We start from the raw sequence: 25,255 nt of genomic DNA, 5'->3' as shown, positions 1-25,255 counted from the left end.
TTCCCAGCCACCCAGCGATGTGCGGGTCGATCTTCGGCGCAACCTTGTTCTGTCGACACCTACCCTACCGCTGATCTGACTGCCCTACTTCAGGTTGTAGCGATCTGCGCGACCAAAGTTCGAGCCAAACAACTCGACCTGAACACCTGTGTTAGCATGGTCTTTGTAGTGGACCCAACGATCCCCTTCGAGGACCTCGCCGACAACATTGCATCACCTGTGCCCCTCGTGTCCGGTGTACGCAGAGGCAACTGCCTGACCCTCACCTTCCCTGGGACTACTGTCCCGCCGGATATACTGCTTTACAAGCAAAGGTGCCCAGGTCGACCTTGTCAGCCCCGGCCCCTGCAGTGCTCCCGTTGCGGCTGCTTCGGGCATGCAACTGCCACCTGCTATCGGGACAAACAGTGCGTGCGCTGCGGCATCAAGCACGCCCCAGGATCGTGTGCAGCACACCCTCGTTTCATAAACAGCAGTGCGAAACACCCTGCAACCGAGTCCAGCTGTCCAGCCTGGTAGCTTTATCGCAGGGCCGCGGTTATCATGGCCTCAACCGAGGGCAATGTGACTCGCTGCCAAGCGCTGCAGTATGCTAGGACTCCTGGCAGCAACGCCTCCATCATCAAGGGACGCTCCTTCCGAGATGCGCTCGCCGGTACCGGTGACACTACCTCGGAGGCCACCCCTCGTCCTACAATGAGTGTGCCCATCGTCCCCACTACAACAACGACGGCCCCGCCCTCATCCACAGCTCAGCTGGCCCCTACCGTCGTCCAAAAGCGCTTGACGGCGATGCAGACACCGCTCGCTTTCTCACAACCGCCGGTTTCTGTCACCGTCACAACAAGCACGACGACTGAGCCCACTTCTTCGACCTCACAGCAACGTGACCGTCAAACGAAGAACGACAGCCTCAGTGCTTTTGCTGCAGGACTTCGAGTGGCGTTCAGGGCCCTACCAGGTGGCTCCCACGAGCGCAATCTCACTGTTGTGCCCCTACTGGCCTTCGAGGCCATGGCTGAACGCTTTGGCATCTCTCTGAACGAATCGGCTTGATATCGTGAGTTCCACTCTGGCCCGTGTTAAAATGTGCACATCACTTCACCGCTGGCCTTCTTGGTGATAGTCCCAGTCGACTGCGAGTGGCATACCGTACTTCTTCTTGTGCACGTGCGCTTATTTCTCCTTTTTCTCGTTCACCCCCCCCCCCCCCCCCCATTCAGAGTCAGTTGCTTCGTGCGAGAACACATTGCGCCGCGCCCCACGCCTCCTCGGAGTCCAACAAGACCTAGTTTACAGACGCTGCTCCGAGCTGCTTGACTGCTTTTTTTTAAAGGCGATAGTTTTTCTTGGGGACCTTCGACGCAAAAATTTTGGTCTGTCCATCTGTCTGTCTGTCTGTACATTTGTCTGTTTGTCCACTCCTAACAGCCTCGGGTACTCGAAACCACCAATGTTTCTCAAGTTTTAGCATTCATACTTGTGAAATTGTCAATTAATAAGCAATTATTGCACAAGTCTGAGGCACGATAACAACACGTATATATTCTGCACGTGCATCTTTTACTAGAAAATGCATACATAAGTAATTTTAAAGACCGTAGCACTTATCCTGCTGCGCTGACCACTAAACGCTTGCATGAAAAGGTGAGTGTTTCCAATGCTCTGCTAAGACGCGATAGTGGTGGCACCTACCCGTCGCCTTGCGTTTCTCACCTTATCACCTCTGAGACGGGCGCACACCCGTCCCAAAACACGCGCTTTGATTTGCAAGAAGACTGCCAGGTAGCGCTCATGTCTCACGTATGGCGTCGCTTAAAGCGCTCGTTTGCCTCCGCTGCACGCTCGAGGCACTCTAACGCAGCGCCTCTAAAATACCATTCACCGGTTTTCTTGCGCAGAATAATAAAATATTTGTTCACTCTCTTTACACGCAAGACTATCGATGACATTTGCAGATTACATGCTGATACGGGGTCAATTTTTTCTTTCCTGGCCTTCGTTGGCGCGTTGCGCTCTCGGAGCAGACCCTCTCTACCGTTCTCTATCAGTTTGGGAAGGCCCTAACTTCTTTCCACTTGTCCAGTGGTTTTTTTCTTGTTTTCTTTTTTTTCTTTCCTATCACGGGTGCATCTCCTATCCCCGGCTTATCGGCGGTCTTTGTCTATTGCGTCTGCTGCGTTGGGTTTCTTGCGCGCGTGCTTGATACGAGCAATCAAATGATTTTCACCACCCTTCTCTTACCCCTTTCTTCTGTCTCTTTAATCCCCATTCCCCCATTCCCTGCGCAGAACTGTGGAGGTGCCCTCCATTGAGAGAGACAGTAACAGAACTGCGCTTTTTTCTTCCTTTTCCTCTTTCAAAGTCACTTCGTTAGAAAAAAAAAGCACAGAAAAAGGCAAAGAAAACTCTATAAGAAAACGAAACAAAAAAATAAATGTAACTTAACTAATTGGGCGCGCCGAAGCCTTCGAGGAACCTTAGTTCCTTCACGGACAGACACCGAGGGCTTGCACAGAGACACGAAGGGCTTGCTAATGTGTGACACCTGTTCGCGTGCCATCTGCGCGGCCTTGACGATAACTCGGGTGCGCTCATCCCTGTGCTTGTACAGTGTCACTGTGTCCTTGAAAAGGGGCACACAGTTGCACTCAGTACAGTGCTGAGCAAGAAAACCATCTTTCCCGTTTCTAACATTGTTAGCGTGTTCTCTCAGTCGATCGTTCAGACACCTGCCGGTCGTTCTGGCATACCAAGTATGGCAAAAAAGGGGGGTCGTATAGACAACTTTCCGGGAGCATGTCACATACCTGTTTCTGTGCTTAACTCTACATTCAGTTGATGACTGCGTTATCAGGGGGTTTGTAGATTTGCTGAGACTGATTAATTTGAACGGTGCAGAGAAAAGCACACGAACTCCCGCACGTTTTCCGATTTTCTTGAGCCTGTGTGATATCTGGTATTCGTACGGAACAACGGCTATCCTTTCATGCTCTGTATCCGTGTTCCTTAGATCCTGTCTCTGCTTCTGCTCTGCCCTATTGGTCCGCAGGATAGTCTCAGCAACAGAAGCGATAAACGCCTCAGCAAGACTGTCCTGCAGACCAATGGGAGAGAGCAGAGGCAGGGTCAGATTCCGAGCAACACGGATAGAAATTGAAAAAATAGCCGTTGTTCTATACAAACACCAGATATCACACCGGCTTAAGAAAATCGGAAAATGTGTGGGAGTTCGTGTCCTGTTCTCTGCACCGTTCAAATTAATCAGTCTCACCAAATCTACAAACCCCCTGAAAAAGCAGTCATCAACTGAATGCAGAGTTAAGCATAGAAACAGGTATAGGACATGCTCCCGGGAAGTTGAATGTAAACATTCGACCGAAGTCTCGCTGGTTATGTATGAAACTGAGAGATGATTCAGACCCCAACCAAAAGTTTTGAAGAAATTTGACGTTTTGAAACTGACTTAGTTCCTTCCTCAGTGGTGACTGGAGAGGCTACGTAGCAGCGGCATCTTCAAAGCATTCGCGGGGTGGATAATGACCCCCTCCTCTCTCTCTTTTTTTCTCGTTTTGCCGTGGAGAGCAGTCCGCTTTTATACACTGAGGGAAGGGTTCCGAGAGAGTAGTTGATGTTATGGGCTGTCCTCTGTATGTGCCACGACTCGAGTAACAACCTTCTCCTCCACTTCGGCTCGCTTTCAAGGATGGCCGTCGCTTCGAAATGTATCTGGTGATCCAATGTCTCAGCATGTTCGGCGACTGCGCTGCACCCTTTGTAGAGCTTCCGCACATCGTTGGCGTGTTGCTTCAGTCGTACCGGTGGGTTTTTGATCTCGCCTATATACAACGAGGGGCACTCGGCGCACGGAATTTCCTAAACGACACCGGTTTTGTCAGGTCCAGTTTTGTCGGGTCATTCGGGCTGGGGAGGATGCGGCCCAGCGTACACGAAGGCACGTGCGTGAAAGGAACGCCTTCCTTCTTAAAGATCCGCGCCAACATCTCGCTGGTTCCCTGAACATATGAAACCGGTACGCTTTTCGGGGGGCTGCCAATTAAGATTGATTGGGGTTTTCGAATCCTCTGTTGCTGTCGTGGCGGGTGCAGGCTCGAATGAAGTTTTTTGGGTATCTGTTTTTTCTGTGATCCGCAATTACGCGGGCCTCTTCCTTCCTTCGCTCTGTGTCAGGGAAGTTGTCTATAGGACCCCCTTTGCATGTGGTGCTTGTTATGTCGGAACGACCAGAAGTTGTCTGAACGATCGACTGAGAGAACACACCAACAATGTTAGAAACGGGAAAAATGGTTTCCCTGCTCAGCACTGCACTGAGTGAAACTGTGTGCCTCTTTTCATAGACACAGTGACGCTGTATAAGCAAAGGGATGAGCGTACCCGAGTTATCGTCGAGGCCGCGCAGATGGCACGCGAAGAGGTGTCATGCATGAGCAAGAACCCTCCCGTGTTTCTGTCTGAGAAGGCACTAAGGTTCCTCGAAGGTTTCGGTGCGCGAAAGTAGTTACATTACTTTTAGTTTTCTGTTTCGTTTCCTTATAGAATTTTCTTTGCCTTTTTCTGTGCTTTTGTTTTTCCCCGCTTACTCATGTATTGCTCTTCGTGCCACATGGTTTTTATCACATGGTGTACTGTCTCCTCTATATGTTTTCGCGCTCTGCGCAATAAACTCAGTTGGAAGTTAGTGCTCATGTCCTTCTTGTCTCTTGTTCGTCATTTTGTTCTCGCGCTATCAGTATCGTCACCTCATACCAACACTAGCCCAAACTGCCACACTCCTGAAGGAGGAGCTGAGCTAGGTAGGCTTCATTGCTTTTCTTTATTTTCTCCCTTTGCGTAGTCTCCTTCTCTCGGTTTCTTGTGGGGTATAAATAAATAAATAAATTTCTACAAAAGAATGTATATGCCCATAAGGGCTGAGGCTTCAGCTTTTGCAAGTGAGCAATGGGCGCATGAGCAGCCTTTCACGGCGTGTTTTGCTGGCAGAAAAGCGCCATCTGCATTTCTATGACTATGTAAACACAGTAGTCTTAGAGCGTGTATTCTACAGATTACGATTCTATTAATCATGTATCTTATTTTGTCACATTATTCATCATTGTGATGTGCCCTTGGGAACATAGTGATTAGGTGTCGTTCGGTACGTCTCGACATTATGTAATAACCAATGGAACCAAGAGTATTTCCATCGTATAAATCTCCCAAATGGAAAACAGAAGAAGCAATAATTGGACTGCACATGCTCAACTTGATCTCACTTGTGACATAACCTGAAAAGTCACCACGATATCCAAGGATGTCTTATTGAAATACGCAACATTTTATCTATTTTTCTAAATGCAAAAATTGGGTAAACTACCAAGTATTTTACCAAGGGCTCTTCGACGAGAGTTCGTGATCGGTGACCGTGAATTACTTTTGTGCGCTGCTTATGAACGCATTCGTTTGGTTTGGAGAAGACTGCATTAACCAACCATCTTCTGCTATTTTGAATGAGCATAGGTCTGAAAATCGTCGTGCTTACCTTCTTCTGTTTGAGCAGGCTGTCAACTTCTGCAATGGTCCAACACTTCCGGGTGCTTGCTTCGTTTCGAGGTGATTTGTGCATCACCTAATAAAACATATTAGTTTGACTGTAAGTTAAAAATGATACTGACATTGTAAGGCTGTCCGGTAAATTCGTGTAACTTTTGAAGTTATGCGCCATGGGCAAGTAGAGTCAGCATACTGCAAGCTGGTAGACTTACGCTTTTCTGAGACACCGGCGAGGTAAGGCTCGCAGAAAAAGACTCGTGCACGCGAAATACTTTTCAATAAAATTCGCCTATAGAGCCCTCTCGTTTGTCCTTTGCTGCGTACCTTATTTTGCCACTGTAAGGCGCAAGGCTGCAAGAAGGCTTTTCCAATTCACCCAAGAAGGCACACCCTATCGTAAGGTTGCTGCAACCTTCATTCATTTGTTCTGTGGCGTCCTTTTTTATAGACACTTAATGACAGCTTCTTTAACTTCTCTATCGTTAAAACACCTCATTGCGTGTCATCATGAGCAAGTCGGATGAAAAATTAAGGCAAATTACCAATGACCAGCAGAGCTGGGGTGGATTAGCTAAGCAAAGGAGTAGCGATTCTTTAGCAAAGCCACGCCCAACTTTTAGCACCTAACTCAGTGTGTGCCATTTCTTTGTGTTCGCTTTGAGACCGTGCCTATCTGAGTTGGATTGCCTCGGCCATGCCACTTTCTTTTTTTTCATATTTGGGTATCTCTTTTGTGTTTTTTATCTCTCTTTCTCGCGCTCTACTTCTATCTCGCCTTCAATATCTCACTCTTTCTTCCCCCCCCCCCCCTTTTTATTCACTGTCTGGGCTCTCGCTTCCACTTTTTCTCGCTTGCACATTCTCTAGCTGATAGTAAGTTCCCCCCAAAAATCCTTACAACAACTCGATCATATGCTTCCCATAAGTGCATGCTCTACGTGCGTGGGAGCATAGTACTCGTATTGACGTTCTCTTTCGTATCATGGGTACACGAATTTGAATCTCGTCTTTCCATGAAAGTTTATTTTCTCCTACTCTTTTCTCCTTTCCACATCACCACGTTAGACACCTTAAACTTTAAGGGTGGAGGCACGGTTATGACAGTTAACGTTCGGCCTGAACAGAGATTGCAAGCTTAAACAGTTCTGCTGTTGAAAAGAATCTTTGGAATATTCTTCGCTAAATAGAGAAACTGTTTTAAGAATACAGGAGAGAGCTTACAAAGATGAATTAAACACTCTTCTTTATGACGCCTTTACGAGCTAATACGGTTAAACATTGTACGAAATTCCGCCCCTTTTTGGTGATATATAAACATATGATCCACATCCAAGCCTTTAGTCATAATTCAAATGCGTATACTGACAATTCCAACAATCGCTAATGGGCACTCTGTGAAGCAGCTGAGAATGTTAATATATAAAAAAAAACTATGTCCTATTGCCATGTGATATGCATAGTGAGGAATAAAATGAGGGTCAGGCAAGATGGACTTAAGTTTCTGTAAGGCACGATCGTGTTGTGCTACAGATCATACCAGTTACTATGAGAGAAACTACTGGCAAATCAGTTAGACGTGGTTGATTGCAAGTAAGGTGGTGCTTTTGAGGTGATATAGGTCACACTACAATTGAAAAAAGGTATTCACTGGAGTTGCATAATTGTGCCAGGCAATAGATAGTAGAAAATAAGTCAGTAATGAAAATTATCACCGTTATACAAGGAGGCAAGTTCTGGTAAAGCGTGAATGCTCATTTTATTTCGGCACAGAAGCCATATCATTCATTCTCCGTGACTTTGTTTCTTGATAAGACAGAAAGCAAGAAATACCGCTTATAATAGTCAATAGTTCAGCCATGGCACCTGCGTTTAGGTCAAGCCGTTCTCGTTTCATTCTGCCATATGCTGCTGTAGGGTGGCTAAATCGCTCACCTCAGTAGATAACTTAGTGAATGAGGTATTTTGGCTAACTGCTCTAGTTGAATCGATGTGAATAAAAAGTTAGTTTTTCATGCATCTTAAAGTGCCCCTAAACAAGTATTTCTAGTTTGTTTAGCGCAAGAACAAATATATTATGCTTACCTCCAGGTGTGTGCTGCATAATGGCGTGAGGTCATCTGCTTCCTTCGGCGTTGACTGCAAGGGTTGCCAGGCGATCTCTCGGTCTGTTGCATTCTCGTCTACAAGAATGTTGGTAGTACACGAATAGCTGGCTTCTTCATCTTGGTAAGCTTTCTCACCTGGGCTAGCAAGAGCTTTTGTCGCGCCTGTTGCTACAAGCTTGTGTGAGGAGTATTGTTCGAAAGTGATCCTGTTTTCCTTTTTTGTCTTGATAATCGACAAACTGGCCACTTTAGGCTTAATTTGAGGAGCCGGGCATGGCTGTGCTGCTGAGTGGTGGTTAAAAGTGATTTTTTGGTGATTATTTGCCTTGTTGGGTGGCAGGATCTCCCTGACCAGCTTGACTGGATGATGCAGATGTGGCTTAACGACTGCTTGCCGGTGCTCTTCGAACTTGAGTTTTCTCGCTGCCTGCGCATATTTACAGAGTTTCCTTGTGTTGTCGTATGGTGGCGTGTTCCGTGATAAATAAATCGCTGGGTTCCACTTTCCTTTGAGCAGCATGGAAGAAGCGTTCTGTGCTGATTGATCAGTATTAGTTTCCTTTACTTGCCTACCACCCGAAGACGGAGAAGTTGGGCACCGTGCGAAGTCACGCATGTCCTGTGCTGCCATTGTCGACACGCCCTTCAATTCACCAAGTTGCGTGAATGGGTCGCCCTGTCGCATCGCAGTCCGAGCCTGGGCGAGGATTCCACCTTTTGCATTTCCATGATTTTCACAGCAAGAAGCATCATTGATATTCTGCGCGGGAGCGCTAAAGCTGCTCCGCTTATCTTCAAACTGCGCGGACGCTTTCGGCACTTGCAGTACCACATTTATGTGACCAGGTACTGTGTTTCTGGTGGCCTCACCACTTGAGGCATAATGAACCGTCTGTGCAGAAGCACTTGCGCCAAGTTGCGTGAACGTCTTCTCCCGTAGATGCGCGACTGTCACATGGTTCGTAGGCTTACTTCCAGCTTCCTCGGAAGTTTTGCCTTCAGATACACAACGAGTATTGTGCGCAATGGGAGCTGCCCAGCCTGCTTGTTGTCCCTGCAGAGTTTGCTGTGACCTCGCAGTTCCCGCGAGGGTCATTGTTTCTGTCTTGTAGCTCATCACGTCGGTGCGTATAGCTTGGCGAACTTCTGTGAATGACACCGTTTTTCTCGTGGTTATTTCGTTTTTTGCTTTCTGCACCACAGGGGACACGCATGAATTCAGCCATTCTACCACAGCAGGGAACGCGGCTGCTGACGTGTTCATGCGCACTTGAGGGCTCGATAAATGGTCACCCACTTGATCGCGGTTGCTGCCAGGTTCGTTTAGCGGTTGGGCTCTGGAGCAAGTGCTGACTTGACTGTGGTGGTGGTGGACGTGGCTTTGCTTTGGCTGAAAGCTTGGTTTCAGTTTTGTCAAACTAGACAAGCTGTTCTGCTGCGTCTTTTGGACCTTATCGTCGTATTCTGAGACCACTTCCAAATCGCCGATGAAGACTGTCACTGTCGGTGCTTCAAAAGACACTTGCGGCCTGTAGGGGACTTGACAGCTTGGCCTTGGTGTCCAGCTGACATTGTCAATACCAGTCTATAGTGTAAAAAGAAAATAAAATTGTAATACAAATAAGGACAGTCCTTATTTTGCAATAATAGAAATTTCCTACTTTAGTCTTTGATTTGTAATTGCAAACACTGTGCTCGCAGCAGTTGATGTCTTTGTTCAGCACCAGCTCTCAATGTCCTTTAATTTTTTTTCAACTTACTATATCCACACTTCCATTCTATTTTATCTATTTACAAGTGGATAAAAAGGCATGTGAAATAATTCCAAACAGTTTTATAGACTCCAAATATTAAAAAAAACTTCAGCTTGTGAGTGAAATAACAAAATCGTGACTTAACGTGCGACGGACGCCTATATATCTTGAGACATTAACGACCGCATGTGGAGCTGCCTTATATATGGTCGTAATCAGACTAAGCCTACTTTAATCGCTGTGTCCTCGTGCACAGGCTTTTATCAGCAGCGCCCTTTGTGTAGCAGCGCTGTCGATGGAAGTCTCACATTATAACACTGTGGACTACATAATGCTATTCGCGTGGGTGCTTATTCTTATCGCGTATAAGTACGCGCATTTACAACGGGCCACTTGGAAGTCATCGCAAGCTAATAGTATAGCAATATTTTATTGTCTCAGGCATTCTATACTTGCATGAGCCTGCTGCAAAGGGAAACCAAACACACGAGTTCGCGATATGTTCCTTTTTTTTTTCTTAGCGAACTTAATGAACTTTGGATGCCTAAGTCTCCTGGGCGAAGGTGAGCGTATGTGTGTGTGTGCTGGGGGTGGGGAATTAGAAAGTTAAAACCCTCCGCCACCCTCTAAATAATTTCCAAACTATGGTTGATTGATTTGTAGGGTTTAACGTCCCAAAACCACGCTATAATTATGAGGAGTGGAGGGCTCCTGGAATTCCTACCACCTGGGGTTCTTTAACGTGTATGCACCTAAATTTGAGCACACGGGCCTGCAACATTTCCGCCTCCATCGGAAGGGCAGCCGCCGCAGCCGGGCTTCGATCCCGCGACCTGCGGGTCAGCAGCCAAGTACCTTAGCCACAAGACCACCGCGGCGGGGCAATTTCCAAACTTTGCTTGTGTATATATTTACGCACACATATAAATGCATGCATGACCTACATAAAGTATACTTGAATCGCCCTCCCCCTAAAAAAAATTTCTGGCTATACCCCTGCCTAAGGTGTTTTTTTAATTGGTAGAGTTCAAAGTCCCCATAATTTGACACGATAACGATAGACGCCGGAATAAAGGGTTGTAGAAATTTCGACTGTCTGGTGTTTTTGAATGAGTGCCTAATCTATACGGACCTTAAGCATTTTTTTACTTCATCGAAAATGCGGCCACCGCAGCCGGGACTCGATCCCGCAACTTTCGGGTCAGCAGTCGAACACGATATATCCAATTGCGGTGTTTAATACTAACACAACACTGCCTGACAGCATCGAAGTGTAACGGCTCGTACCCAGCCGCCCACGAGAGACCTTAAGTAAAATACTAAATCACTTAATTAAACAAACCACTGCAATATCCCAAAGTTTATTAACAACATCATTTTCATATTTTTTGAAGATTTTCTTTTGTTTGTCATTTGTTGAAACGTGCGAGTCTATCTTTACTGCTTTGCTGCCCTAATATATCTCATACTAAAGGGCAAAGAGCATCGTCGAGGAACATGGCGACGTGATTTGAGACTGGCGCTTGCTTTTGTACCCTTGTTGTCCGCCCTTGGGAATATTGTAAATATCTTGTGAATTTTCTGTCTGATTTTTCGCAACAACAATTTTCTTCACTGTCCGTAGCCTCTTTTCACTGTCCGTAGCCTCTCTTTTTTTTTCACTGTCCGTAGCAAGTACAGTAGGTCAGAGCTACACTGTCGTCGGAGATCAATGTCAGGTGATGATGTAGGGCCAGCGCAGTCGGCCAGGGCTACGCTGACGTCGGAGATCGTGAGGGCACAACCGGTCGACACGGAATCCAGTGAGCGCAAAACGATATCTGTACGCCTACAACCTCTGCTTCCCATAACACTGATGTTAGTACTATCATTTGGTGGCAGTACACATAAGTACGAAGATATATTTAAGTTTCAAATACATTACTATAATATAGTACAATGCAACATTACGGTGCTGTGTACAATATTATGACTGGCATTTACAGGGGTTATTATTTCTCGTTTATGAACTTCCATTCTTGTGAATTCCATAAGGTCATAGAGTGCCTGTCTTTCGTCGGAAATGTTACGCGTCGGCCCAGTCACTGACATTTTTCTCCTCCTCTATAACATTCCTTCCCCCTCTCTTCTTCCCAGTGCTGGGTAGCGTACCGCGGCTCGGCCCTTGTTAACCTCCCCGTCTTTCTCCTTATTTTCTCTTTCTCTCTTTCGCTATGAGTGGCCAGTGCCTCATTATATATACAATATTTATGGCTTATTACTATAGACTTTAGCGTTTCCGATTTGAGCCGAAATAGGTACGTTGTGTTTTCTTCCGCCCAGCTTTTCGCTTTTATCTGAACACCAGTAAAATCTAGTTTACCGGGAAGCTATGCGTCAGCGATCGGCATGCTAGTGGGAGTCTGTATGCGCTCTGACGATAGGTTCTCGACGAGGTCAACGTCACTTGTTAGCATATGTCACCCTAATTTTTTCTTTTCTTTTTAAAAGGGCCCTGACACACTTTTTCAAGTAACCGTGGAATGAACTCTCTGGAATAGCTTATTGCCTCACGAACGAGTGCGAGTGGAGTTACAAAGAGTCGTCGCATGCTGCGATTGCATTCTCTCTTCTCTCGTCCCGACGAAAGCACTGGAAGCTAAGCAGAGAGGAATGGCAGGCGCAAAGAATAAGGTCACGCGCGCCTTGTGACATTTGGCACCTTTGCTTTTTTTTCTTCGATTGCGCGGCTTTTTCAGTGTGATCTTGTGTGCACGCCTGGACAAGTCCCGGCCTGCCCCGGCAATCTCTATAACGACCGAGCGTCTCCTGTCAAATCGGTCAATGGCTGATAGATGAGCTTACTAAGAGGGATTTTCGGATTTACTCAGTGAATTGTCGGGAGAAGAGAAAGCAATTTTGAGCTGAATTTGATCATTTATTGTGAATTCCAGGCCGCGTGCTGCGCTCAAATATTTGGCTGGCGTGTTGTCGGGAGCCTTTACTACCGATCGACAGTGCTTTCTGACCAAGCTCATGAAGTGTGGCAGGGCCCCTTTAATGTCAGTTTTCTAGCATTGCGATGATCTCTGCAGACCTCACGCTGCCGCCATACACTGACGCTAACGATAACTTGTGTTCGTGGAGTTTATTTCTTTTCTATGTCAGTGTTTTTTGTTTTAACATTATGTTATATGGTATGTATACATTTATTGGCACAAAATAAAACCGCATTGTTTTTCAGTTCTAGCTCTAAATGAACGTATTTGTAGTTCTTTCGAAGCGCCACACATGACCTTCGCCCTTGAGACGCTTTTTTTCTTCTAAAACTGTTATCTTGTATATTGTTTACAAGCACGGGTATAGAAAGCAAGAAATGAAGTCAAAGATTGCATCTACGGCATAAGTGATAAGGTAGTCATAAAAAAGAGAAAATAGAGGTAAATTTCATGCGATAAGTTACCCGTGAATTGAAGCCAGAGGAAGTTCAACGTGGACAATACTATTTATTAAAAATTGCCGGAATTTGGAGTTATAGTGTAAAAAACAGACTTAATCTAAGATTCAGGAAACAAAAAAACTAATAATGTTGATGTCTGTTTCATTACTGTTCCGCTCAGGTCATGTTTTTACATATTTTCTTGAAACATCAAAGGGCCCTGCGAATGTTATTGAACGTGCATGTTCAAATACAATTCGAGAGAGTGCCGCCGCCAGACAGCACCGTCACGTGCAATGCGAGCCATGTAATATTACCTTACCGTATGCAGCAAGCAGCCCACAACCTTAAATAACAGATCGCTTTCAATCTCAGTTTGCTCATATGCCCATTGCAAAATGCGATTCTTTGGTTGTTCAGCTTTACCCTCAAACCCTTCAACTGTGTACATATATAGGATGAAACGACTAATTGAATCGTGACAGGGGTGCTATGCAGAATGGCCCGAGCTTCTCGGGCAGACGAGTTTGCTCCGAGCTCGCTCTGTGGTAGCCATGGCATGAAGACAGCGCGAAGCGCGTGATGGCAGCGTTGATGAAAATGGCTACAGGAACGCTCGTGGCGTTCGAAACGACTCTAGGACATTAGCGGCCCTTATCAAAGATATGCCGTGTGCGAACACTTTAGCGCCGCCACTCAGTCTACATGCCTATTAAAATGTGGGGTTTAACATCCCGAAACCCACCATATGATTACGAGAGATGCCGTAGTGGAGGGCGCCGGAAATTTTGATGACCTGGGGTTCTTTAACGTGCACCCGTATCTGAGCACATGTGTCTACAGCATTTCCGCCTCCATCGGAAATGCAGCCGTCGCAACTGGGACTCGATCCCGCGACCAGCGGGTCAAGTTTGATTGTCGAGCTGTTCTTTAGCCAAGCGCGTCCCCCAGGCATGTTTGTGGGCGTATGTCCTGTTTCAGACAGGAATTCGTTCCACCTAGAGCATGGACGATTCCATTCTCGAAGGCAGCAAGGGTGCCCATCCAGAACTCTCGTGCTGCTCGTTTCGCTTCTATCAAATATTTCAGATTAATATAAGGACAGGTGGCCACTAGGGGCACTCGCATCATGGCGGCAACGCAGCTGTGGTTGGATACGTCGTGAGCGCGGTGAAATATAATGCGAGACATCGTAGCCACGTGGCGATATCACTTTTACTTGAGCGTGCATGTGTGCATAGTCTGTGCGATAAAGCTGATAGATTAATCGTGCTGAACGACTTGGCTACTGCTTCTTGGCAAGAGCAAGCGTGGTGGGCATACCCGATCTGTGCCGCGGGCGTCTGTCAATCAAGGTAATTGACGTGTGAACCTTAATACAAACTCGTTGATTCTTAGAAGGCCTCAGTTTAACTCGTAACTGTGATGGTGCCGGTGTGACTGTAAAGCGTTTGATGCGGTGAACGCTAAGCTGCAGCTTCTTTGCATAGGAAATAATTTGGTGAGCTTAGAGTATATAAGAGAGGAGCTTCTTGCATCTTTTTAATGTTGTTCGTCTACTCATGTACATCGTCGGCTTCAAAGTGAAGACCGCATCAGCTCTGTCTAAATTTGGTTGTACTAAATGACTGATGATTAACTAAAATTACACTGAGCTGCCTTGTCTTTATTGATAAGGCTTCAATTATAAGGCAATCATCTCAGACACAATTAGCGAGGCCATGATTGGTATGGTGCTATTAAACGTAATCCTGATTAGCAAGATACTAACTGTTATCGTATCAGTAAGGGATAATTACCATGGTTTTATTTAACGTGCTCATGAATATCATCGAGTTAATAAGCATAGTTTGGTTAGCTCATCACCTAGCATACCTTAGGTAGCACAGTTCTATAGCGTGACATGCCTTCATCAGCTTGGTTTATAAGATCTGGCATAATTACCTCGGCCTTACAATGACTTCGCATAATTAGCTTAGTCAAAGCATGTCCCTGCCTAACCAACTAAGTATACCGTCCAGCCAAAAAATCACAGAATTTCCACGGAGTGAATGATGATGAGTGGGACGAAGCTTCGGAGGGTTTTATTGGTAAACCGTGAATTGTCGTTCTGTATGTCTGTCTGTCTGTCTGTCTGTCTGTCTGTCTGTCTGTATGTACGTCCGTCCGCTCATCAGTCCATTCACCTCTTCGTCCGTCCGTCCGCACATGCTGAGTGAGTCATGTATAACTATAGGCTGTCACGTACCGCGAGCTAAGAGGAACAGACCCGCGGCTTAGGAGCTTCGCCCCTAATAGCAAGTTAGCCGGCCGCATGTGCTCAAGTGCTGGTGAACGAAGACAACAAAAACAATGTGCACCGGCCGAGAGGTGCGCTATAATGTACATGCTGACTATGATGATTAACACGTGGCCTCCGATTTACCTGCTGTTGCGATGTTGTAAGGCGATCCACCGGTACTGATCTCAGAGTTTACCATGCTGATTATTCTAAAATAGATTTAGTGCTGGAATCAAAAAAGCTGCAATATAAATTTAAGCACCAGGTGTCTCTAAAAACATCAGGAAAGTTTTTGACACTTTTTTGCATGGGTGCACTTCAGCACTCGCCCCGCCGCGGTGGTATATACTCGGCTGCTGACCCGCAGGTCACAGTATCGAATCCCGGCTGCGGCGGCTGCATATTCGATGGAGGCGAAAATGCTGCTGGCCCTTGTGTTTAGATTTGGGTGCACGTTAAAGAACCCAAGGTGGTCGAAACTTCCGGAGCCCTCCACTACGGCGTATCCTATAATGATATGGTGGTTTTGGGACGTTAAACCCCATATATCGATCAATCACTTCAGCACTCACTGAAACAAAAAACGTACGAAAAAAGATGCCTCTGGTTTGAAAACACCGCCCAACTTAGTCGATCGTCCTTGACGCGATGACTAATTCTATCGTAACCAATGAAACGCCTCAGCGTGCTGAGCGGTAGATTTGATTTTTTCGTACTGTTGGCTCGTTTTTAAGGGGGTGTCGCCAGGGCTCGGGAAGATCCCGAGTTTCGCCCAATCGGGCGAAACTCGGCCGATCCTCCACAGCGCCCCAGGCATGATTTTAGATTCACATTCCCAACTTCAGCGTTGAGCAACGCTCGAGGTAAGCATACGGTTACTGCTGGCGGCGCTCCAGTGTGACGGCTGCAGTGTTCTGTGCAGACAAAACGCGTGTCGGCATGTTGCTTTGTGGTGCACCGCTACACGCTATTGTATGCAGCTTGCGGCCAATGAATTGAGGGCAAGTTCACATGCTCCGTGCGACGCGTGTGGGGTCGATCCATCAGCTGTTCCGGAAGCATTAGCATTCAGGGCCACGTGTCATATTGGAGCATGCCTGATTGTTGGAAAAGTTTAGCTGGAAAAAATATACATGAAATAGTGTGATCTCTGGCTTGCATATTTCATGGCGTTATGTGCGACCCTTACCGCCTTTCACTGAAGATTCTCTTTCCAAAATTTTCGTCATTAAAGACAATGGAAGTTAGCTCAATATTAGAGCAAAAGTGCTGTAACATATACGAGCACGGCTAGCACCTGGCGAAGCATGAGGATTAAGAAACAAACAGTCTAAGCGAACGGATCTACAGTGCGAATATTCGAGCAGGCTGCTGCATTACGAGCACGAGTATTTCTGCTCTACGAGTTCCCGTGAACACTCGAGTTCTCAAAGCGCTATACGTCGCCTGTCGCAGCAAATCTTGTCAATAAAACAAATGGTTTCATGTAATTGAATAATTCCATTAAATTAATGCTATAATTACTAAGTGGTACAAATGATGAGCACTAACAGATAAAGATGACAAGAGGATGATATTAGAAGTACTTGTAGTGTAAATGTAAAGAAAGCCCCGCCGCGGTGGTCTAGAGGCAAAGGTACTCGGCTGCTTACCCGCAGGTCGCGTGATCGAGTCCCGGCTGCTGCGGCTGCATTTATGATGGAGGGGAAAATGTTGTAGGCCCGTGTGCTCAGATTTGTGTGTACGTTAAAGAACCCCAGCTGGTCGAAATTTCCAGAGCCTTCCACTACGGCACCTCTCATAATCATATGGTGGTTTTGGTTTATTAAACCCCACATATCAATCAATGAAATGTGAAGAAAGAAACGTAGACGAAAAAATAATTTGCCACTGGCAGGATCCAAACGTGCAACCTTCGAAAAACACGTCTGATGCTATTCGACTGAGGTATGATGGCGGTCATCCCTCCGTTCACTTTATTGGGTATACATGTGTATTTAGAAGTGGGAGCGTCAGTCAGCGCTGCCTTTTGCCGTTGCGGTGAGTGGGAACACTCTTTTTGCCAGTTGGCATCACGCATAGCACGTGATCTTATTACGAGCTGGCAGCTGATGCAAAAAGACAGGGGGACTCTAGTAAATGTGTCGCAGTGAACGGGGGCTATCGCGTGAATTTTGCGTAATTGAGTATGGTTTCGGAATGCATGATTGTTATTTTGTCTTTACTCGTCTGATTCATTGAACGAAGGAGAAGAGTTGGCTTCAACGAGTGGGGGGACGCTGTGGTTGTGCCCCACGACTGGTTGAAGGTACTGTTGCTCGCATCGCATGTACTCGAGTCAAGCAAAGCGTCAAGTTAAGCGAAAGCCAAGTAAAGACGCCCTTGACTGAATTCTGAATGCGCCATGCAGTGCCTACATATAAGGGTGGCCAGTGAACAGTTTTGAAGCGCGAGCTGTCGGTTCTTTACTACCAGACGCTGCCTTCGTGGGCCTTGCGGAGGGAGAGGAGGAGGGGAGTGACAGTTGGCACGAGACGCGAGCATGTGTATTAGGGATGTGGACGGCGCCGCCGATGCCGGATCCGCGACCTCGCGCGACCAAGAAATGCTCCGCATTTCAAATCCCTCTCATAATACCTGAAGGCATCATGTCAGCTAGAACAAGACTCGCGATGAATGAAGAAAAAGAGTGTAAATATAAAGGCTCGTTTTTTTTTTGTTAGACACAATATTATTGAATACCAAAAGAATTTAATTGAATTAAGAACTCCATGAAACAAAGCACTGCACTATTATATGTATATTGTGCTCAATTAGTATGGAAGATTTCATTTATGCTGTAACCCATGTAGAAACGCTTCCTCCGTGTTATACCGATTAATATCGTATCGTTTGTGCACAGCTAATGAAACAGACAGGAAAGCCAACGAAAGCACAGGGGACTATAGCCGTGGTTCTTAACTCTATTGTGATAATTCCAACATAAATTGAACGAAAGTGAACTGGACTAAAAATCACCGTTCTTTTTGGTTAGATCCGCACGTACAACCTTTGAAATACGTAATTCGAAGGTAGTGGGTACGTATCCCATCGGTGAAAAAGGGAATGACGTGGTTTGATGACTGTGTATATAGTGTATTTGTCACACAGTGATCCTCAGCTCAGCCACAAATCTCCATAAATTTCAATATTGGTCGCTCATTTACGCACTTCTACAAACGCCTCGAATAATCCTACATGCGTCTCATTGCGTCGCGTAAGATCATGACACCATTTGAATGCCCGAAGCTCACAGGAGAAAAGAAGCTTTTGTGAAGCAGTGTCTGCTTCACGTGACAAGCAACACTGTGCATTCGATAGGCGCCCTTTATCTGTGCTCAAAGAGCTTCCGTCCTGGTTCTGCTTCAACAAACAGAGGTTTGCTCTCGAGAAGCGCTGTGAGTTTCCTCGAAGATAGCGGACTGATAAATCCCTTTTGTAGAGTCGTTATTGTGAGTTTTTTTTAATTCCTTTATATATCATTACTTCTGCATACTTGTGCCATTTGTACATTATATTTTCATTATCCTTGTTATTGTTTTTTTGTGTGCGATCGTTTTACATACCTTCAATTTTGGCACAGCCGGCCCAATTTTTTATACTTCTTAAACAGAAAAAGAAAAAAGGGTACCTTAGTCCAGGCAATAACAGCGTGTGCAGTTATTCATCGATAACTCGATCCCGCTCAGTCCGATATACAAGCGGTAAACAAACTCTGCTATCAACATGACACGCAGCTAAGTCTAGCCACACTGGAGCCCGCCATCCGGGTAGAATTCCCGGCTCTTGACGGCGTAAAACACACAAGATTTTCACCACGGTGGGCACCGGCGCGTGTGGCAGTTCGATTGCACAATATACGTCGTTGAAATATGCTGAAATTTAGAGGACAAGCATCTATATCGCGAAATATTTTATGTTTGTCTGAAATATAAAATATGTTTGTGTAGTGGACAAAAGCTTTATAGACAAAAAGAACATCGCCTGTCATGATTCTCCTAGCAGCAGGAGCCCAGTTTCTCGGTGTTGTCTTGACATATTCGTATAAATGAGTACACACGCACACACACACATGCACACACACACACGCATGCACATACACACACATACACACAAACACACACATATGCACACAAGCACACACATACACACACAGCATGCAGCGCATCGTACTATTTGTAGGCATCCGAATTATATCATTTAGGCACATTACATCATAGATTTTGTCTTGCTCATTATGAAAACTGGCACAATGTTGTAAGTTGAGTATATTATGGGAAAGGCTGGTTTGGAAGCTGAAATTTGGTTAGCAGCAAGGTTTGGTTGACTGTTGTCGACTTTTCATTATGTTCATTTACGACGGTGCTACAGCTTGGGAATCCTTTGTAATTGAGATTTGTTGCGATGGCTCGCCCTGTTCAGCAGCGTGGATATGTTTAGAAAATTCTTATGTGCACAGAAAATGTGCCGTCCACGATTGACCATTGCTACAGGTATCGCCTTTTTATCTGGTGAAACGTTTGCATGAATTGCGAGCGAACACCAGCCACCGATGCCCTTGCACACGAAGAGCGAACACTAGCCATTACGCGTGTTGGACTATAAAGACCAAATACAGACAGCTTTTCACTCGTTTTCGTTGTCGATTGTTTGTCGACATACTTAACCAACATTATGTGCGACAACGTGATACAGGTTGACATCACGATGTTTGCAGATAGGTGCTCCGTTTTCACACACACATAATTTATTGCGCAAAAACTGGTCACAAAGCGAAGTGGACCGATCCTGTGTGGCGGAATATATAGCGAAGCGGTTAGTTTAATGCAGTGGATATGAACGGCGGCTTCCATTCCACAAGCGCTATTTGAAATTTGGGCGTTTATAGCTCAGTTTGCCTATTGGCTATCTGGGAAGTGGGTGGTCAGCTCGTGAAAGGAGCTGGTAGGTTCCTTTTTTTTTTTTGTGGAGCGCAGCCATTCTCACTCGCACCCATCTCCAACATGTCTCCCTCCCCCGCCCCCTTTCTGTGTCCCTGCCTTTTCTCACCAAGCCGCGAAATGCACGAAAACATCGCTTCGCCCTGCCATCTTCAATTCCCTGGCGTTTTCGAAGTTCCACTCCACCCAGTGATTGGTCCGTACCCTGGGCCAACTTGTGCGGCGCGCGCTGCACACTCACTCGCTCAGTCGTTTCCCCATAGAGCAGGGTGAGCGGGCGGGAAGAGCAAGATAAACGCTCTTCCCGCCCGCTCACAACCCTACCGCCTTCATGAAAGCCAGCAGCGACATCAGGCGCATAGTCGTTTGCGTCCCTCTTCTAAGGAGCTTCGCTCGTAGGTTGTATTCGTACATGGAGCAACTGCCAGCTTTTTTTTATTGTGTCACTCATCTATCCTAAATGCATATTACACTCTATCACATGTGCGGCGTTAGCGCTGTGTTGTGTATGAAGTTAAACAGTGTTTTGTAAACTTTCTCGCCAAGTATATAACGTGCATAACTGCTCGTGTCATTGTAGCAGAGGCCGGCTTCCAGGATGTGACGGGAGATATTCCACTGTATGGATTGAAAACTGAATGGAATCGGAGGTCAGCTTTCTCCCCCCCCCCCCTTCATTTCTTGATCCCCCGTGTGCCCAGGTGAACAGGTGATTTGCAGCATAACGCAGCCGACTAATTTCTTCATCTATTCTGCTCTTTCGTATGCAATGGATACCCGGCCAAAACGCAGTACGTTTTCTGTACCACACACACACACGCACGCACATGCACGCACACACACACACACACACACACACACACACACGGTTTGACTGTCAGGCCACAGCTGTCCCACTGCTATACAGGCGACACTTCTCACATCGCACGTAACGTTCAGCTATACACCGTTCTGAAGTTGCGCGTGTGGTAAATACCCACCTGGGCATCCTTGGCCGTCCAGCGCAGCTGCGGGGTGGGGAACACCGGGATGCGGGACACCATAGAGAACGGCTCGCTGCACAGCTGGCCCATCCTGAGCTTGACGTATTGCAGGAAAGAGCCAATGATGGGATAAGGATTGATGCGCTCCAAGATTTGCGCCTCCCTGGGACGTAAGCACAGGATCGGGTACACGTAGTAGTGGTCGCGTCTCGTTCGGAACTGCACCTTCACGTATATCATCATTTCCTCGGTCTGGTCCGGGAGGCGGTAGCCGTACTGCACCAGTAGATCGGAGTTAATAGGCGTGTGCTCCTACACAGAACGAACTGTTGCGATAAGGAATAATCTGCAAGCTGTAGGAAGGAGGAGGAACAGGAGGGAAAGGAAAGGCTGGGATGTTAACCAGTCTGGAGCGACCGGTATGCTACCTTACACTGGGGATAGGGACGAGGGAGTTTGAAAGATGGAAAAAATTGAGAGAAAGGAGAGCTCCCACACGCTTTGGGTTCACAAATGTTGATGACTTGGAACATAATAACGCACACAAATTGGCGAAAGTCCGAAAAGACACAGTTTTAGTTAACTGGAGTTGCGCTGAATGATGGATGCTTCCTTGACTTCTCAGAAATGATGGTGATCGATAGCCATATTTTTACTCGAGCGATTCAAGTACTGGGCTTAAAGCGTTCACTACTTAGACAGCACTTCTAGCGAGCGTTTTTCTCACGTCCAAAAAGATCTCCCGTATGGCATTCATGAGAGAACGAAGCATAGTTATGACTTGCCACCTTTCTTATGTGTGTCATCAGCGGTTGGTGAAGACCCCTGAGTGAGCGTCGTCTGCTGACGTTCTATGGTTAGCGATGATTTGGAAGAATAGGCCATTGCTCTGCAGAAATAGTCCTCCCCGAACTCTTCTTTGAATTTGTCGGTCCTGTTGCGGCTTGACTTAATAGTGCAGCAGTAGAGGTGGCGCTGTCGTTTCGAGCTTGCGCAGTCTTTGAGGTCAAACGATGGCATCGACGCCACTGCCGACGCCGGACTGTTTCGGCAGCATCCCTGTGGGTCGAATTGTCTGTAACCATTTGCTTAAGCACCGTGCGCTCCTTCTTGATTCGAGGGCAGTCTTTCCGTGAGGCAGTGCGTGAGCCATTACAGTTACCGCATTTAAGAAATGTGGATTGACACGCATCTTCCAAACGGGGCTCTGTGCACCGGGGGCACCGTAGTGAGTTCGGGCAAACGCCTTTGACGTGATCTAGTTTAAAGCACTGGTGGCATTGAAGTGGCTTTTGCACAAAAGCCCAAACAGGAATTCGAAAATGTCCGACTTTGACATGGGATGGTGTGCAATCGCCTTTGAAGACCAATTTCACACAGCGCGACTTCCCAAGGCGGTGTACCTGAGTGATGACAGAGTCCTCATTTGCCGGTTTGATGAAGGTGGGCAAATCAGCGTCGGGAATCGCAATGTTTACGTCGTATATCAGACCAGCTATGGATGAGTTGCCAATCGGTGTAAAGGGACGCACTTTGATGCCGCGTAGCTCAGTCACTTGTCTTAGTGGTCCAATTGCGCATTCACGTGGAATATGTCTATGACGAGTCTATTTTTTCGCGTATTTACTCTGATTTCCTTGATTTCATGAGGTACCACACGTTCCAAAAAAAGCAGAGAGTGCTTTCCTGTTCAGTAGTCGCAGGTTTCCTGAGGACCCCTCTGGCACAAAGATGAGGACTTGTGGCCATCGTTCATGCCTTGACTTCATAGTCGCTGTACACGCAGAGATGGGCGAGACTGCGTTGATGATCTTTCTCTTCGCCCCGTTGCTCCGTGCAGGAATAAAATCATCGTCGGATGAGTCGTCTTCAGAGGCGGCCGAGTACAGCTGTGTGTACTCGCTGTCACTGAGTGAGGTTCCTCTCTTCCTCGCGGAGGTCAGTCGAGATGAATGCTGGCCAGGCGGTCCTCCGGAAGGCCTCACGTTCACGGCCGCAAGATGCAGAGCCGAGGCACCATACGAAACTGAAGGTTTCACCGAAAAAATCGAAGAGCACAGAGAGAAGCGCTTGGATACTCGAACGCTTTGTCGTCGTCTCTCTGCAAGCTGTAAGTTTTCCTGTAACTTAATAAAAAGATACATCAGAGAAGAGTTTACACTTGCGTGAAAAACCCCGTCTGGGATATATTTTGCATCTGCCCATTTTGATCAGACACGGGTGATCAGCAATAAATATATGGCCGAGTTATTCTGCACAGGGAAAGCACGGAAACGCACTGAAAGACGCTAAATACGCATGCACTAAGAGGACGAAAACAATGCGATACCAATAAAAGACGCAGACGAGAGGATAAAGGCACGCAATTTCGGTAAAGAGATACACTGAAAGACAACGAAAGCGTGCTAGAAAGCAGCCAGAGGCGTTCACAATTTTGTCGAAGTCATGGTGAATAATGCATTACCAACTAGCCAAATCCCACACTTTATACCATGGTGGACACAGATATATGCACATAACTGAATATATACTACGCACGACATTCAAGTGAATGCGGTACATGCACTATCCTATATGTGTATCTAGTATACTTATTCCCGCTCTCGGCAGCAATTTTCATTGCACGAAGCCCTCGAGTTTTTCGGTTTCACTGGCTGCATAAACTAGACACAAGTTCCTTTCATGGTTTTCGGCTGTCGCGGAATATATCTGGCGAAAACGGGGCAAGCGAAATCAAGCCATTGAGCCCTTTGCGTCGTTCCTCGTGGAAAGAGATGAGAAAACAAAGAAAAACATTCCTACAGATCCCTCGCATTGTGGGAACCGATTTTACTAGAAGCAGTCAGCGTGCAGTTGCTTATGCCAAAATTTATGGCTTTGAGTCGGCATGTACAAAGTACTTTGTTGTCAGACGCAATGTCGACATTCACGTTACAACATAGACGTCACATTTACCGAAACTAGATGTCACCAGCGTGAATCCCAAAGCAGAGACCAGCAAGGATATACTATGACTCGTTGAGTGATATGAATTCATATCTCAATTTTATTACAACCTTATAAAGCATATACTACCACAATTCACGTTTTACAAGTACCACCACCACAATTGGTATTAAGCAACCGTTGGTGTAATATACATTTATTCGCTACCTGTATCACGTATTTGCTTGCTAAGGATTGTTGCAGCATGCTTTCCAGGGTTTATGTGCTGCTATAAGGTCGCAAACTAGAAAAAACAAGCACCGTTTACCACCTGTCACCTTTGAAGCAGGCTGACAGCTTTCCGCGCATTTGAGTGCTTGGAATCCACAGCTTCTAAACCCACTGTTGACTGATCCACCTTGGTAACTACTGAAATGGGCACATCTTCGCTGCTTGCAATATGCTGAAATAATTTTCTATCTGTCCGCTCTCAATTGCGCTCGGTAATGCAAACAGCAAGAGCTGTAGCATTTGTTGTACATGGCCAAGATGAGATTGTTTTACTTGATGCAGTCTTTCGGTTAGCGCCTGTACGTGTGCTTGTTAGCTTTTTTGTTCGGCTAGTGTTTGCGGCGCTTGGATGTTATGACGAGCCAGCCCGAGTTAGTATTTCCGGCACAAATTTCCAGGTACATGAAAGGAACATAAATGATATTGTGCTTTATTATAATATCACATATAAGGGAGAGGTATGGTACCTCACACGCTCTTCCAACCATGTCTTTTTGCGACTACGCGAGCTTGACATTTTCATTCTTGGATTCAGCAGATGAGCAATATGTCGGTTATGATTGAAAGAAAAAGTGCGTCGGGAAAAAGTTGGTTGATACATTGAAGACGATCGTGAGAAATGTTGAGAAGAATACTAATCTCTCTCAGGACTTTATTGATCATACGCTTTACACGGTCAAACCATGTCAAATGTTCTACTATGTACATTTTCAGTGTTCTTTTGGGTATGCTCCTCTGGTGGATGTCGTATTTAACTTGTATCTCATTTCAACATTTTGCCGAGATCATCACAACCGAAGTGTAATGTTTTAAATACTTTGACTGAAAAATATGCTATGTCTCTAATAAAGTCATCCTTTAACTTTCCCAACAAAATGTTTTGGTTGACAACCTCAGAGACCCTAGAGATTCTATAGTTCAAAATATAGGCCGAGATTCACTTTCCCATTTTCAGTGTTGTGTAATATA

The 25,255-nt window shown here is 46.1% G+C and overlaps 1 protein-coding gene across 1 annotated transcript in view; it reads right to left on the bottom strand.

The window, feature by feature from the left end:
• Positions 1-5,258: 5,258 nt before the first annotated feature.
• LOC142776896 (uncharacterized) overlaps positions 5,259-25,255 on the bottom strand; it is a 50,604-nt gene continuing 30,607 nt past the window's right edge. Inside the window, exons 8-11 of the mRNA XM_075881226.1 lie at positions 21,068-21,346; positions 7,633-9,240; positions 5,540-5,626; positions 5,259-5,285 (exon numbers count right to left, since the gene is read on the bottom strand). Coding sequence (XP_075737341.1) covers positions 5,259-5,285; positions 5,540-5,626; positions 7,633-9,240; positions 21,068-21,346 — 2,001 coding nt within the window. The remainder of the gene's footprint in view (positions 5,286-5,539; positions 5,627-7,632; positions 9,241-21,067; positions 21,347-25,255) is intronic.

The sequence above is a fragment of the Rhipicephalus microplus genome, chromosome X, assembly GCF_043290135.1.
Source record: "Rhipicephalus microplus isolate Deutch F79 chromosome X, USDA_Rmic, whole genome shotgun sequence".
Taxonomy (NCBI): Eukaryota; Metazoa; Arthropoda; class Arachnida; order Ixodida; family Ixodidae; genus Rhipicephalus; species Rhipicephalus microplus.
Note: the sequence above shows the minus strand (reverse complement) of the source record. Positions and strands in the feature narration are given on the sequence as shown.